The sequence below is a fragment of the Nannospalax galili genome, unplaced genomic scaffold, assembly GCF_000622305.1.
Source record: "Nannospalax galili isolate Female #2095 unplaced genomic scaffold, S.galili_v1.0 scaffold100, whole genome shotgun sequence".
Lineage (NCBI taxonomy): Eukaryota > Metazoa > Chordata > Mammalia > Rodentia > Spalacidae > Nannospalax > Nannospalax galili.
In genome coordinates, this window is record NW_008352891.1 from 221,652 (window position 1) to 236,970 (window position 15,319).

Consider the following 15,319-nt stretch of genomic DNA (forward strand, 5'->3'; position numbering starts at 1 on the left):
CCTTATTCTAAAGAGATATGTAATTATTCCGTGTGAGCATAGTGTACCATGCTCTCATAAGTGATGAAGTGTTATAATGGGATAAGAAATAACTTCTAAACACAAGGGACCCACAGTTTTACAGGGGAGACAAGCTTGCTCATAGCCCTATCTGTACTGTAGAATGAGAAGTGCCATACAGAAAGCAGGCCACAGGACAGGGTTTTTTTCTGCCTTGGGATGGCAGAGCAGGAAATGCAGTGAGTGGCCAGTAACCTGGCCTCTGAAATGAGTCTGTTAATAGGAGAGAGTGATGGTGATACAGGCTGAGAAGCTGCCTGAGCACTGCACATTTAGCAGGTGGTGGAGCAGGCAGAGATGCTACCAAAGGTGTACTTAGCCACCTCCTAGGAATTACTCCTATCTGCTGCCGTTCAGTACCAGCCCATGGGTCAACTTTCAGAGCCCTGAGTGAGTGAGCACAGCCAATAGCCAGCTTCTCTTAAACGAAACTGGCCTCAGTTCTTTGCCTCAGACTGAAAGGATCTAACTTACTATTCCAATAAGTTACAGAATCTTGTCCCACTAGGACAATCTCACAGTTAGAAGGCAGTGTTTTTCACTATGAATTTCTAGCCTGGTATACCAGCGTCCACCCTGAGTCTTTAGAATACAGTCTATATTTTTTTTACCTTAAAAAAATTTATTGAGAATTTCATACGTGCATGCAAGGTGTTTTGATCAAATCGACGCCCACTCCCTCCCTCCAACTCCTCCCATATCTCCCCATCACTTTTTTCTGACAACTTCATGTACTCTTTCTTCTTCTTCGGGCTATATTTTTTTAAGCTTAAAAAAACTTGAGAGAGTGGAGCAGAACGAGGTCTTTCTTCCTTTTTATTCCAGAGACAGAATAACAAAATCTTGAAAAAACCTTCAGTGAGTATTTTTTGCCTGAAAAAGAAAGAGAAGAAAGATACAAAATCATAACTTATATTCCGAGCAAGTGTATTTTGAATTGGCCAAGCCCACCCTAATACTACTTAACTTGGATTTCCATTCCCCACATGCCAGGCAGAGTCCTGTGGAGGCATCAGAGTCTATGTTGCAGATAGTTCCAGGTGGGGTCTTTGGAGGTGCCAACCCCAAAATGCTCTTGGGTCACTCAGTTCTGACTTGACCCACCTATCCAACCTCTAGGAGTTGTGCCAGGCCTTCTCTGTACTTCCTCTTCCTCTTGTTGGCAAGCCTCTTTCATTCCCAGCACTGTAACTCTCACTCCAGCCATCCTTTGTAGTATCTGTTTCCTTAGTAAATAACCCCTGCTCGTGTGCATCATCAGCCATCACGCACATGCATAGATCCCTACACACGAATGTTCATGTACTCTTGAGCTATGTGTACACCATCTCATAGCATTCCTGGCAGGGAGACTGCAGAGAAGTGTAAGAATTTGGGCTCCTCTGTCAGGTGGATATAGAGTGAAGCTCATTCAGGACATGGTGGTTCTGGAACACTTTATTTATGGGATGAGTTTTCATAATTGGATTATATATTTAAAATATCAACTAAAAATTAAAACCGGTTTCTCTAAAATGTCAGATGGTTAGTAACTACATAATAAGCTCTGGGAATATGAAGAATCTCAGTTTAATAATTTGGAAAATGTTATAATAATTTTTCTGTATCTTGTCAGTAACTAAGTAACCTTAATCACTGCTGCAGTGTTATGAGATATGTCCCAGTTTGGTTGAGTAGCATTAGACACTAATTGATAAGGCAGTCAGATAGTTCAAGGCAGTAAGATAGACACCACTGCCTACAGTGTAAACGTGGACAATTAAATCTCTAATTGTTTCCTTGTATAAAAATTAGAAATGATGATGGTATACATGAAAAGTTAATTATATGATCATAGTTCATAGTAAACCTTCAGAAATTATTATCTGTATTGTTCACCATATTCACATGAGTTATTGTTTTTTATAACTTTCATTTAGTCTTCATGAGAAGCTTGGACATTCACCTTGAAACATGGGTAGGAGGGTTTAAACACCAGCTTATTATGTGAAACTTGCTTGGATTCATTGGCAGAATGGGCCTTAAACCCTTTTCTTCCTGATTTCTAAACCTTTTAATTATTTTTTAACAATTTCATACATACATACAATGTATCTTAATCATATCCACTGCAAACTCCCCCCCCAGAATGTCCCCCTCCCATCTTCCTGTCTTCTTTCCTCTTCCTCCTCCCCGTTCCTCACCTCCTCCCTGAGTCCAATTAGCACTGCCTGCTTAAATATTGACTGATCCTGCTGGCTTGATCTTGTGCAGGTAACCATAGCTACAATGTATTCTTGAGTACAAAAGCCATGTAGTATCACTGAGACAGCATTTCACAGCACTCCTCTCCATCCTCTGGCTCTTACATTTCTTGCTGCCCCTCTTCCTAGATGTTCCCTGAGACTTGTGGGAGTTAACAGAGATGCCCCATTTCTTCATTTATACTTAGGCAGCTTCAGGCCTCCAAATAAGTACCCAAATCTGCCCAGCCTCCACAATTGCTCTAATCTGTAATGTGACCTTGATATATCATCACTTTAAAATCTACCATCATTCCCATTCCATGCCAGAGAAGCCTTAACAATAATGGCTGCTAGTAACCTAAGTACTTAGCTATGTACTAGGTGTAGAATTTCCCTTTGCATTTACTACTTGATGTTTCTGTTTAATTACAAACAACCCCATTAGGAGGACACTCCTACCCACTGTTCATTGAGAGTTAAGGACACTGAGGCTTAGAATTATTAAGTGACTCCTTGATCAAAGTCACACTGTCAGATGTCAGGTGTGCGACCTGAGTCAGGACCTGAAGCTTCAGAGCCTGCACTTTCAGATCGCCCAGCTACACTGCTTCTCGAGCCCGAGTTCAATGTCTCAAGTCCTGAGGTACGAAAATGTGTCCCTTTGTAGCTTGCTTCTCTGTTTACCTCACACTTAGGCTTTGGTTGCTCCCTGAACAACCTATGCCCTTGGATAGCTTTGGCCTGATTCCCCTGTTCTCTTTGCTAGATTGCTCTCCTGCTCTGCCTCCTACATATTCTCGATCCTCTTCAGATGCCATACCACTTCCTCCTAGCTATCAACTTTGCTATATTAATGATTTGGATAATAGCCACTTTAAAAATCTTTTCTCTTCCATTGTACTAGTCTTTGAAGGCAGGTACCAGGTAATGTTTTAATCTCTATACATCAAGCACACACTGTAGTGCTTTGGCAGTGGTGATGATTATTATGCAGAGGATTCTGACAAGGATGATAGCTATCAAGTACTTCCTCTGTGCATCATACTGTGCGAGGTGCTTTGTATTTGTTGTCTTGGTTGTATAGACTCCAGCAGATACTTTCTTCAGACCTTTTACTTAACTATAAAGTATGAGTGTTGACATTCATGATTTGTGCCTAGTGTTAGGAAATGATGGGGCAAGGAACAATTAGGTCTAAAAATGATCTTTCCATTATATCACTTTACAGATAGAAAGCATCTAGGAACTATCTGTGCACTCTACATTTTTTGCATGCCAATTTTTCCCATTATATGTGTTCATATATGTGTGTACTTATTAGAGCAAGAATTTTGCTTAAAGTTTGATTTGGTTAGTCTAAAGCTCAGTTTAGGTGATTCATTTTAAAGGATGTGGCTGTAAGAACACTTGCACAATTCAGTACATCAGCCTGGATCCCCAAGGCCTTGGGAGAGGGAATCTGCCATAGGGATGAAGCTTAACAGCCATCAACATCATCATCAAATAAGTTGTTTTTCTGAGATGGCCCATTTGGGATTACAAGAGAAGAGATACTAATACCAGATAGAAAGTTGTGCACAATATCCCCTTCTTTAGATCTTTTTAGACTTCATAGTTATGTAGTTGCCAAGCAGTCATTTTTTTAAAGCCAGGATTAAATTTTATCTCACCGTTGATAGAAACCATGAAAAGCATTGTATTTTCCCACATTGCAGCACAACAATTCAACTGAATATTTGTACCCTAAATAGTACCTTACTGATGTGAATAAATGAAATAGGTTTGTGTTCTTAAAGATAAAGTGAAACAGCAAATGATTGTTTTAAGAGATCTTAAACCCAAATATAAACATATGGCTTCATTATTAGTGTCCTATCTAGTCCATTACTAAATTATTTCCATTATTGGCTAGCACCCACTTACAAAGATGCATTCTTAACATTGTCTTGGTCAGCTGGAATACAGCAGGAAAATTAACAGTTGAGAAATAACCACAACTTTTGAATATGTATTTTCTTTTTTGGGTCTTTTTGAAACAGGGTCTCTCTGTAGCCCCAACTGGCCTGGAACACACAATGTAGACCAGGCTGGCCTTGAACTCACAGAGATCTGCCTCCCTCTGCCTCCCAAGTGCTAGCACTACAGGTGTGCACCACCATGCCCAGCTTTGAATATGTATTTTCAACTGTGTGGTAACTATACCATTCTTATAAGGGCTCTAGTTAACCTGTATTATCCATAAATTCATTTTTAATAGTTTTCACCAGTATCATGGATATTTTGACAATTTAAAATCAAATGACTGCTATTTTTAATGTTAGCACAAGAGACTAATCGTTCTCTTTTCCTTTTTTGGTGGGGGGTTTCTTTTTGAGACAGTGTTTCCCTGTAGCCCCAGTGGGCCTGGAACTCACTCTGTAGACCAGGCTGGCCTCGATTTCACAGAGATTCATCTACCTCTGCCTTTTGAGTGCTGAGATTAAAGGCGTGCGCCATCACACATCACAGGAGACTATTTTGACTAAAATGAAAATTTTCAAATTAGTTTGTTGGCAGATAAAAATAAAGCAAACATTTCTAATAGGTATTCTTTACAGTAGTTGGTTTCAAACATATGTACAGAAAATGCGTGGTGGTGCATGCCTTTAATCCCAGCACTCAGGAGGCAGAGGCAGATGGATCTCTGAGATCGAAATCAGTCTGGTCTATATAGTGAGTTCCAGGTAGACTGGGGCTACAGGAAACATAGTAAAAAAAAATTTTTTTCTGTTCTTATTTTATTTTTAAGGTAGTATTTCCTGTGATACTTATGCACATACTGAAATTCTGATCACATTGGAAAGTGACAGAAAGGTTCAGGCTGTGGAGTTAAACTAAATTATGCTACAGATGCTGAGCAGATTATATGTTACCTCCTTGCAGCCTATTTTTGTTCTAGCAAATACAATTTATGATATCTACTTTGCATTGTTATTGCCAACTAGTAATAGAATATATATAGTTACTAGAACGGTACCTGACACTATTAGTGTAATTAATAGAAGAAAGGTTTACTATTTAATAAATTTTGTAAAAAAAAGAAACCACCTAAGAACATATTAGTTAATGGGTTTTTTTAAATCTACTTTACTCATTTTAACAGGATACTGTTTAAAATTTACATTTATTTTACATAGTTTTTAAAAGATACTTTATTTATTTATTTATTTTTATGTGTATATCGCCTGTGTGAATATGAGTATACCCGTGCCATGCAACACTGAGCAGAGGTCCAAAGAGGGCTTCGGAGTCCCCTGGAACTAGAGCTAAGGACAGTTCGTAGCCACCATGTGGGTGCTGGGAATCAAACCCAGGTCCTCTGCAAGAGCAGTCAGTGCTCTTAATCGCTGAGCCATCTCTCCAGCCCCTATTTTGTATAGTTTTAACGTTGTCCAGTATGATTGGCTGTAAGTCACTTAAAAATGTAAATATTTCCTCTTACAAAGAAAAACATAAAGTCATTCAGCAAGTCTTTGGGTCAATGGTAGTGTTTGATCACTAGAAGGAATATAGACTTAGGAGTTTCTCTTTCTCTGTGATTTTGCCCTCTAGGGAGGAGCTGGTGTCAGCTGAGGAGCTGCTGGAGTGGCTGCGACCTTTCTGTGCCAATGATACCTGTCCCGTGAGGCCCCGTGTCCAGGCGCTGCAGATCTTGGGGCAGTCCTTCCATCTGAGTGAGGAGGACAGCAAGCTTCTGGTATTCTTCCGAACAGAAGCCATTCTCAGAGCCACATGGCCCCAGAGACAGGTAAGCAGCCATCTGCAGATCCTATTCCAAATTACAGTAATTAGAGGGCAGCTTCAACTGCATTCAGGTGAATTATCCACTTGGTAATATAGACTTTCCAGTATGTGCAGCAGGTCAGCTGCTTAGTGAGTGAATATATGCAATACAGTTTCTTCTGATTTTTCTACATGACTGAACATGACTGGGTATACTCAGTCATCTCTTGCTTATCAAACACATGCTTGTCATTTCTTTCTTGAAGACTATTACCAATACTAACTGTTGTGCTCACCCTTTCCAGGAGAAACGGAGGTCTGGATGGAAAAGTAGGATGCAATTTAGCTGGTTCCTCTCATGCTCTGCTTGTGCACAGTAAAATGCCCTTCATTCTTCTTCACCTCAGACATGAAGCCTTAGTTTTTCCACACCTTCTTTCAGTCCTCCTCACTAGAGCCTGTCTGACCACTGCCAGCTTGACTGTCCTTTGAATTCTGTGTAGTTGAGCTGCTTTCTCCTACCTGTTATTTTTTTAATTATATTTTTTTATTTTTTAGATGAAGCATTTCATTACAGCTTTAACATATTCAATAACAGTTTCCAGAGCAAAGATACATCTCTTTCAAAAGTGGCTATAAAATTTTTAGGTTCACTGTTGAATTAATACAGTTATACAATATTGAATTAAGTATAAACCTTGTAAGATAATAAGATTGAATGAGTTTTTAACCTTTAAAAAAGATCTCCGTTTCATTTTATAATATACTCTTTCTTACAGAAAGACTCATTGTTTTTGCTAATAACACTGAGACTACCTGTTATTCTTTTAAAGCTCCTTGTCTCTTTACTCTTATGAAAACTTACATACTCTGTGCACATATACAAACTTAAATACTAGTTCACTAAGTGAGTATGAATGCTAATTCCAAAATTAAAGAGATATGGTAGTTGTTGGAGTTTGGCTTAAGTTGTAAATTATTGTGTGGAAGCTTGGTTTAATTTGTAAATCAGTGCACCTGTAGGACCTAGCTAGCATCCTGCAGTAGCTACAACCTCAGCCAAGTGCTTGTCCATGCAGAGTAGCCCAATCAGGAACAGTGAGACACCAAGACTACCCAGACCTCATCTGTAAAAGACTTTCCTAGAATTCTGGCACCAATTCAGCTTACCTCCTAATTTTAAAACTTTATAATATATATTTATATTTTCATTCCTGTGTCTAATAAAAACAGTGGATTTCTGCCTTTTTGTTTCCTTGAGCAGAGGTGGATCAGAGATGCTTCAGGAAGGGCAGTTTACTGGGGATTGAATTTAAGGCCTTCTGTATGCTAAGCATATACTCTACCACTGAGCTATACCTTCAGCCCCAACTGTGAAAAAAAAGGGGGGGGATGAATAAAATATTAAGGGCATCTTTGAACTCACTTCAGGCTACCTTCATAATTACTATTTTTGTATGTTTATTTTCTTTAGAGATAAATACCATTATTTACTCTTCCAAGTTAAATTGAGATTCAAAAACTGATTTATCAAAAATTCTCGTCTTGCCATTGTACTGAAATGGATTGTAACGAAAAGATCACTGATGCCTGTAATGTTCTTCTGAAGCAGTGTGACCTTATCAGCATGCCCAGTCTCTGTGCCTTACCTTGAATGACATCAGGAGACCACCTGCAGCTCCTATAAAAGAGCTCAGAGCCATCCCAGAACACAGATGCAATTGGTATAGAAGCTAGAGGTGGCTTGTTTTAGAAAATAGTGAAGGCTGAGCTGAAAAGATGGCTCAGTGGTAAAGAGCATTGACTTCCTCTTGCAGAGGACATGAGTTTGATTCCCAGAACCCAAATGGTGGCTAACAACTGTCCCCAGTTTCAGGGCATTGCACAACATGGGTGTACTTACACATGTGCAGGCAATATACTCATACACATAAAATAAAAATAATAAAGTATCATAAAAAAGAAAATAGTGAAGACTCATGTACCATTCTTGAAGTTAACCTTAAATCAAAATGTGATATTTTTACCACATGGAACTTCTGGTTTGACTCTCATATTAAATAAATTTTGTTGTACTTAATGTCTCTTACTGATGCAGCCTCCATTTCTCAGGTTCTCAACCTTGTTCAGTGTTATCTCCCTTGATTGTTAGAGGCTCAGGATGATGAAGCTGGCTCTTCTGGTTCATGCAGTGTCAGAACTCTGCTGAAAATATTATAAAACAGAAGCTGGGAAAGAGGAAATAGCCATTTTATCTGTCATGGTCAAACAAGAGAACATACATTTTTATATTTTGACTCAAACTTCACAAATAATGTGTCACCACTGTTTCTTTTACATTTTTCTCCATGTTCCTGTTTCTCAAATGATAACTTTTACATGATTTCGATAATGTCTGAATATTTCTGAGATTTTAATTTCCTTATTGCTTAACTTTTTCCCAAAACAGGAGAGATAAGGCAGCGGAGTCTCTGTTACTAAGATTATTTTTCATTCATGTGCATTTCAAACTTGATTGCCATGAGTGAAACGTCCTTTCTCTCATTTGTGAACTCTGTATGTAACTTTCCTTGACTAATCTTTCCTCTATAAAGGGACAAACATCACCTCCCCCCCCGAAAATACCTCTTCTGGAAGTCTCAGAAAAACCAGCAGAAATTATCTCACATCCCTCTTGCCTTCCCTATTTTCTACTTTCCTCTTAGATTAAAAAAGTTTCCCTGTTCTTAGAAGTAAGTGACCAGGGTTTCTTAAGTGTTTGGTAGTGAAATAAGTACACTCCCATACTGGCTGTTCTATGCTGCTCATTTTCAGTCGCCTCCAAGAAACAGTGTCTTTCCCTCCTTTGAAAAGAGTATTTTGTGTCTGTCTGCCTGCCTCTGATAATTCAGATCTTTTAGGGAGGAGAAGTTGATTTGATGATGAATTTTGTCTTATAATTAAAACATCTTCTTGCTCTTTAGGAAATGAATGCAGAAAAGCTGTGGTTTCAGAATGGAAACTTCATCAACCTCTGGAATGTTGTAAAACTGTCCATAGTTCCTATCATCTCTTAAATTACTATTTTTCAAAAATCATATTATCTTTCTCTAGAACAATGGAAAGATCTGGGTGCTGGTGGGCAGCGTTTATCTGCCAGCCTTCTACACTGTATGTATGACCCTGGAGAGGACTTAACTCTGCATGCCTTGGCTACTTCGTGTGTAAAATGGAACCTTGAATAAGACAGATGAACTGTGTGCTGCTTGATCATCTCATCTGCCATTTCCTCACACACCAATAGTACTTGCCATCTACATATCTGAGATTCCCAGAGAAGCCAGCAATGTTTCCTCCGTGGGCTTTCATTTTTTCACTTTTCTCTATCACTTATTTCTTTCTCAGAGGTATTTTCAGTAATATTAATGATAACAAGACCCATTCTTACAGACTGAATATAAGAACAGATAATGCTATCAATGTCTAATTACCAAAAAAAAGGAAAAAAAGAAAGTCTAACTTTACTGTGCTGGTAATCCTCTTAGACTTGGCATACATCAAAATCAAAGAGGGCCTTAATATTTCATTATCCTTGTGGTGCCGAAAGTAGTGGCCCCACAAATCATCACACTGCTGGGAAATCAGTCAGCTCCTGCAAATTTCAACACAGTCTGTGGTGCTGCCCCTTCACTGCTTCTTAGACAGGCAGCAATTTTTAGTTTTCTAATGATTAGTTAACAGAATTAAAAATTTAGAGACCCTCATTTTTCAACAGTTTGAGAGGCTTTAATTTCCATCTCAGAAATGGAGTGAGGAGATGCTGTGGGAAGGGGGGGGAGGGGACGAATGTATTGCATTAATCCCCATGGTACAGTTTATCAGAATTCTTCAGCTTTTATAATTTTCTAGTTAACTGGTGCATGACAAATACGGGTCAAAATACTGATATTTCCTTTAAAAACTTCCGTACCTCAGCATCTCAAATTTTTCCCACATTTTTATGTAAAAAGGAACATGTAGTTTAGAGTTTTGCCTTTTAACTTTTTATAAATTTGGGGGATATGATTACCAGAAAAGTTTAAGATAATTTCTAATCTCATTTTAAAGTGATATATTTTGTATAGTTTGAAACTGGTGAGTTCATGATTAACCCTTTTGGTCAGAGACCAGTTGACTTCGTTTACCAAAATGTTAGCAAAATACATACTTCCCTTGTCAGACAGACCTAAAAAATAACAAAAGTCCAGTATGAAAAGCTGTGTGTAGTTCCTTTAAAATAATTTACTGTTGCTTTAAATGTCTTCAAAACTAAGAGTCCCAGACTTGGTCCACTTTACCAAACACAAGCTATAATTCGATGTTAGGAATATAAGTGTATATATACAGATAATGTATCTCTAACAGCCATGAAATCCTTCAGTCCTGGAGCTGGGAGACTTTCAAAGCTTCCCTGCTCAGTTAGTCATCTTTTATAGGAGAAAATATGGATGTCCAGAAATATGACGCTACTCAGATTTTAGCTCAGATTTCACTTTTCTAAAATGACTACATAGACTTCATCACTGTCTTAATCCTTTCTAAATTACCCTCTGCTCTCTGAAAATTTCTTCCTTCCCATGTTTCTATTATATCATGTCTTCTTCCAATAAAATATAAATTATGCTGGGTGTGGTGGCACACGCCTTTAATCCCAGCAGAGGCAGGTGGATCTCTGTGAGTTCAAGGCTAGCCTGGTCTACATAGTGAGTTCCAGGACAGCTGGGTCTACAGGGAGAACCTGTCTCAAAAAGACCAAATATATATATATACATATATATACATATATATATATATATATATATGAATAACATGGAACAGGGATCTGACAGGCACTCTATAAATATTTGTTGATTGAATGAATTTTAAGTCTTTAAAAACTTGTCCAAGTCATCCGTCAAATGGCAAGGCCAGGACTCCTGATTTGCAGTGTGATGTTCTTGCCATTGCTTCTTCCTCCTTGTCTATGGGTGAAATTATTTGCTTGGAATAATGAAAAGATGTCCTTACAGAGTGGCCTGATGCTTTCAGATTGGTGTAGTTTTATTAGTTTTCCATACTTTCCTGACAGTGATTTCTGACCAGCTTGTTGTATCTTTATCCACGTATGAATAAGAAGAGATTTAGAATATTAGAAAAGAACTCCATGGTCTTTCTTCTCCATGATGATTGAAGTCAAGAGAGCATCCATATTAACTGGTTACCCAAATGTTTGGTTCACATCATGACTTCCAGGTGGGCTGGGACTAGGGAGACTCTGTCAAAAAAAAAAGAAAAAAGAATACACGGCAGTGTCTTAAGATAAATAGTGCAGTGTGTCACAAGATATTATTGGGTTTATTTCATGACCAATAGTGTTAACTGGAAATAGTATCAAACTTATTTCTTCTGTTCATTATTTTCTGTTTCATAATTAATAACTAGCTTGTTAGAAGATACTTTACGATTATATATTCTCTCAGACTTTCATATTTCTAATTTTAACTTGAATAGATAATTATTGCCACAGAGTAGTACTGTTATGGTAGAATTTTTTTTATCATTTGTCCCCCCACATATACATATTTATTCATTGTGTATTTATTTCCGTGTGCTCTTAAAGGTCTCATTTTGCTCTGTGATTCTAGTCTACTTTGCTCATTTGATTTTTGCTCAAATTCTTCCAGAGCTGGCCATTGGGATTTCTCTTTGAGTTTTCTCTGGTTCATGGCTGCCCACCATTTATTTCCTGAGCATTCCCTCACAGTCTGATACTCATGTTTGCTTCCAGGTCCTTTGTACATGTACATGTGTATAGCTGAAGGCTATAGGATAAGAAACACAGTGCCAAACAGGCCTTTTCTCCATCTATTGAGATGATGGTGTGATTTTTGTCTTTTATGTCTGTGGTGATTTGAATGAAAATGTCCCAAGCATTTGGACATTTTGTCCCCAGTTGATGGTGCTGTTTTAGGGGGCCTTAGAAGGTGTGGCTATCCTGGAGGAAGCACATCACTGGGCGTGGGCTGAGAGTTCTTAAGCCTTGCCAGATCTCTAGTCACTCTCTTGCTTCCTGTGCCTGCTTGAAGCTGAAGACCCTAGCTCCTGCTTCTGCTCCAGCCACCTCCGGCCACCATGCCTCCCCACCATGACAGACTGTAATTCCCCTGGAACCATAAGCTCAAATAAACTCTTCCTGTTATAAGTCACTTTGGTCAGTGTTTCCATAACAGAAAGTAACTCATACAATATCCCTTTAAATAATTTATTACATTTATTGACTTATATAGTGAGCCATCCCTGCATCTCTAGAATAAAGCTGACTTGATCATGGTGGATGATTCTTTTGATGTCTGTATGTGGTTTGCAAGTATTTTGTTGAGAATTTTTGCATCAATGTTCATTAGGGACGTGGGCCTATAATTTTCTTTTTTGTGTGTCTTTACCTGATTTGGGTCTTCATAGAAGGAATTTGAGAGTTCTCCTTCTGTTTTTTAACTAATTTAAGTAGTACTGGTTATAGATCTTTGAAGTTCTGATAAAATTCCACTGTGAATCCATCTGGGTCTGAACTTTTTTTTAGTTGCAACACTTTGTATTATTATTTTGATTTTCTTGCTTGTTATGGGTCTGTTTAAACTGTTGATCTCTTCTTGGTTTAACTTTGGTGGATCCATAAAATTTAGAAATTTATCCATTTCTTTTAGGTTTTTTTAATTTAGTAGAGTAGAGGTTTTTTAAGTATTCCTTTATAATATACTTGGTCGTTTTGGTTTCTGTTGTGTTGATTTCCCTTTCATCTCTGATTTTGTTGATTTGGATTTGCTCTTCCTTTCTTTTGGTTAGCTGGGCTAAGGGTCTATCTATCTTGTTTATCTTTTCCAAGAACCCGTCTATCTTGTTTATCTTTTCCAAGAACCCGTTCTTAGATTCATTGATTCTTTGTATTGTTTTCTTTGTTTCTTTTTCATTGATTTCTGCTCTGATTTTTAAATTTCTTCTCAACTGTTGGGTTTGGATTTGGTTTGTTCTTGTGTTTCCAAATTCTTGACTTGTACCATTGAATCATTTATTTATTTGTCTTCTTTCTGATTTTTTAATGTAGACACTTAGAGCTATAAATTTCCCTCTGGGAACGGCTTTTAATGTGTCCCAGAGACTGTGTTGTGTTATCATTTTCTTTTTGTTATAGGAATATTTTTATTTCTTTCTTGATTTCTTCTTTGACCCATTCATCATTCAGGGCTGTGTTGTTTCTCCATCAGTTTACGTAGTTACTAGAGATTCTTTTGCTGCTGATTTTAAGTTTTATTGTGTTGTGGCCTGATAGAATACATGGAATTATTTTTTCTTGTTGTTGTTGAGGTTTGTTTTGTGCCTCAGTCTGTAGTCTGCTTTAGAGAAACTTACATGGGCTGCTGAGTAGAATGTGTATTCTTCAATGCTTGGGTGGAATGTTCTGTAGTTGTCTGTTAGGTCCATTTCATGTATGATATCATTTAATTCAGTTGTTTCTCTGTTTAATCTTTGTCCAGATGACCTGTCTATTGGAAAAAGTGAATCATTGAAGTCACCTACTATTACTGAGTTGTGGTTAATCTATGTCTTGAAGTCAATAGTACTGTTTTTTTAAAACTGGGTATACCAGAGTTTGGTGCATATGTGTTCATGATTGTTATGTGTTCTTGGTCAGTTGTTTCCTTGATCAGAATGTAGTGACCTTCTTTATCTCTTCTTATTAATTTTTGGGGGGTCTTTTTTGGTTTTTTTGTTTGTTTGTTTGGGGGGATTTTTTTTTTTAAGCAGGGTCTCCCTGTAGCCCCAGCTGTCCTGGAACTCATTATGTAGACCAGGCTGGCCTTGAACTCACAGAGCTCTGCCTGCCTTTACCTCCCAAGTGCTGGGACTACAGGCGTGCACCACCATGCCCGGCTTCTTATTAATTTTAATTAAAGTCTATTTTGTCAGATATTAGAGAAGCAACTACTGGTTGTTTCCTAGTACCATTTCCTTGGAATATTTTTTCCATTCTTTCACCCTAAGGTGGTGCCTATTGAGGTAAGATGAGTTTCTTGTAGAAAACAAACAGATGGATTTGTTTTCTTAATCCATTCAACTAACCTGTGTCTTTTGACAGATGAGTCGAGGGCATTAACAGAGTTATGCCGGGTGTGGTGGCACATGCCTTTAATCCCAGCACTCAAGAGGCAGAGCCAGGCGGATCTCTGTGAGTTTGAGGCCAGCCTGGTCTACATAGCGAGTTCCAGGCCAGCTGGAGCTATGGGGAGACCTTGTCTCAAAAAAGACCAAAAAAAACCAAAAAACATTTAGAGTTATTATTGAAAGGTGTGTGTTCTAGTTTCCTTCTCCATTGCTGTGACAAAACAATCTGATCAGTATCAACTTGGGGAGGAAAGGGTTTATTTAGCTTACATTTCCAGGGTAACACAGTTCATCACTAAGGGAGCCCAAAGTAGGAACTCAGCGCAGGAACCTGGAGACTGGAGCTGGAGCACAGGCCACGGAGGATCAATGCTTACTGTCTTGCTCACCTTGCCCTTGCTCAACCTGCTTTCTTAAACAATACAGGCCCACCTTCCCAGGGGTGGCACCACCCACAGTGGGCTGGGCACTCCCACATCACTCTACAATCAAGAAAATGCCCCACAGACATGACCACAGGCCAGTCCAATGGAGACAGTTCCCCAGTTGAATCTCCCTCAAACCAGGTGTGTCAAGTCGACAACTAAAGCTATCCAGTACAGTGTGTATTGGCTCCTGTCATTTTATTTTCCATTTCTGTTCTTAGACTTATGTTTCCATACTTTATACCTTCAATTGTTTTCTTTCTGTAACCTCTTGAGTATGGTCATTTCTCTCTTCAGTCTTTTGTATTGCTTTAAGTATTCTCTGTAGGGCTGGTGTGGTGGACTTAAGTTCTTTCAGCCTATTTGTTTCATGGAATATTTTTTCCCCTTCAACTATGATAGACAGTTTTGCTGCATAAAGTGTTCTGGGTTGGCATCTGTGATCATTTAGAACCGGGAATACTTTGGTCTGCACCCTTCTGGCTTTTATAGTTTGCATTGAAAATTTAGCTATAATTCTGATGGATTTTCCTTTGTATATAAGGAAAAAATCTTTTGCAGCTTTCAGTACCCGCTCTTTGTTCTGTACATTTCGTGTTCTTACCATGATATGCCGTGGGGAGTTTCTGTTCTGGTCCTGTCCAATTGGTATTCTTTGGCTTCTTGTCTCTGTATAGGTATGTCTTTCCT

General features: G+C 38.4%; 1 protein-coding gene across 1 annotated transcript in view; it reads left to right on the plus strand.

Moving 5' to 3' along the window:
- The window catches only part of Nbas (neuroblastoma amplified sequence), a gene marked incomplete at its 5' end in the record, with an annotated part of 269,116 nt that overhangs the window by 218,043 nt on the left and 35,754 nt on the right, over positions 1–15,319 (plus strand). The window contains 1 exon segment of the mRNA XM_017802479.1: positions 5,877–6,072. Coding sequence (XP_017657968.1) covers positions 5,877–6,072 — 196 coding nt within the window.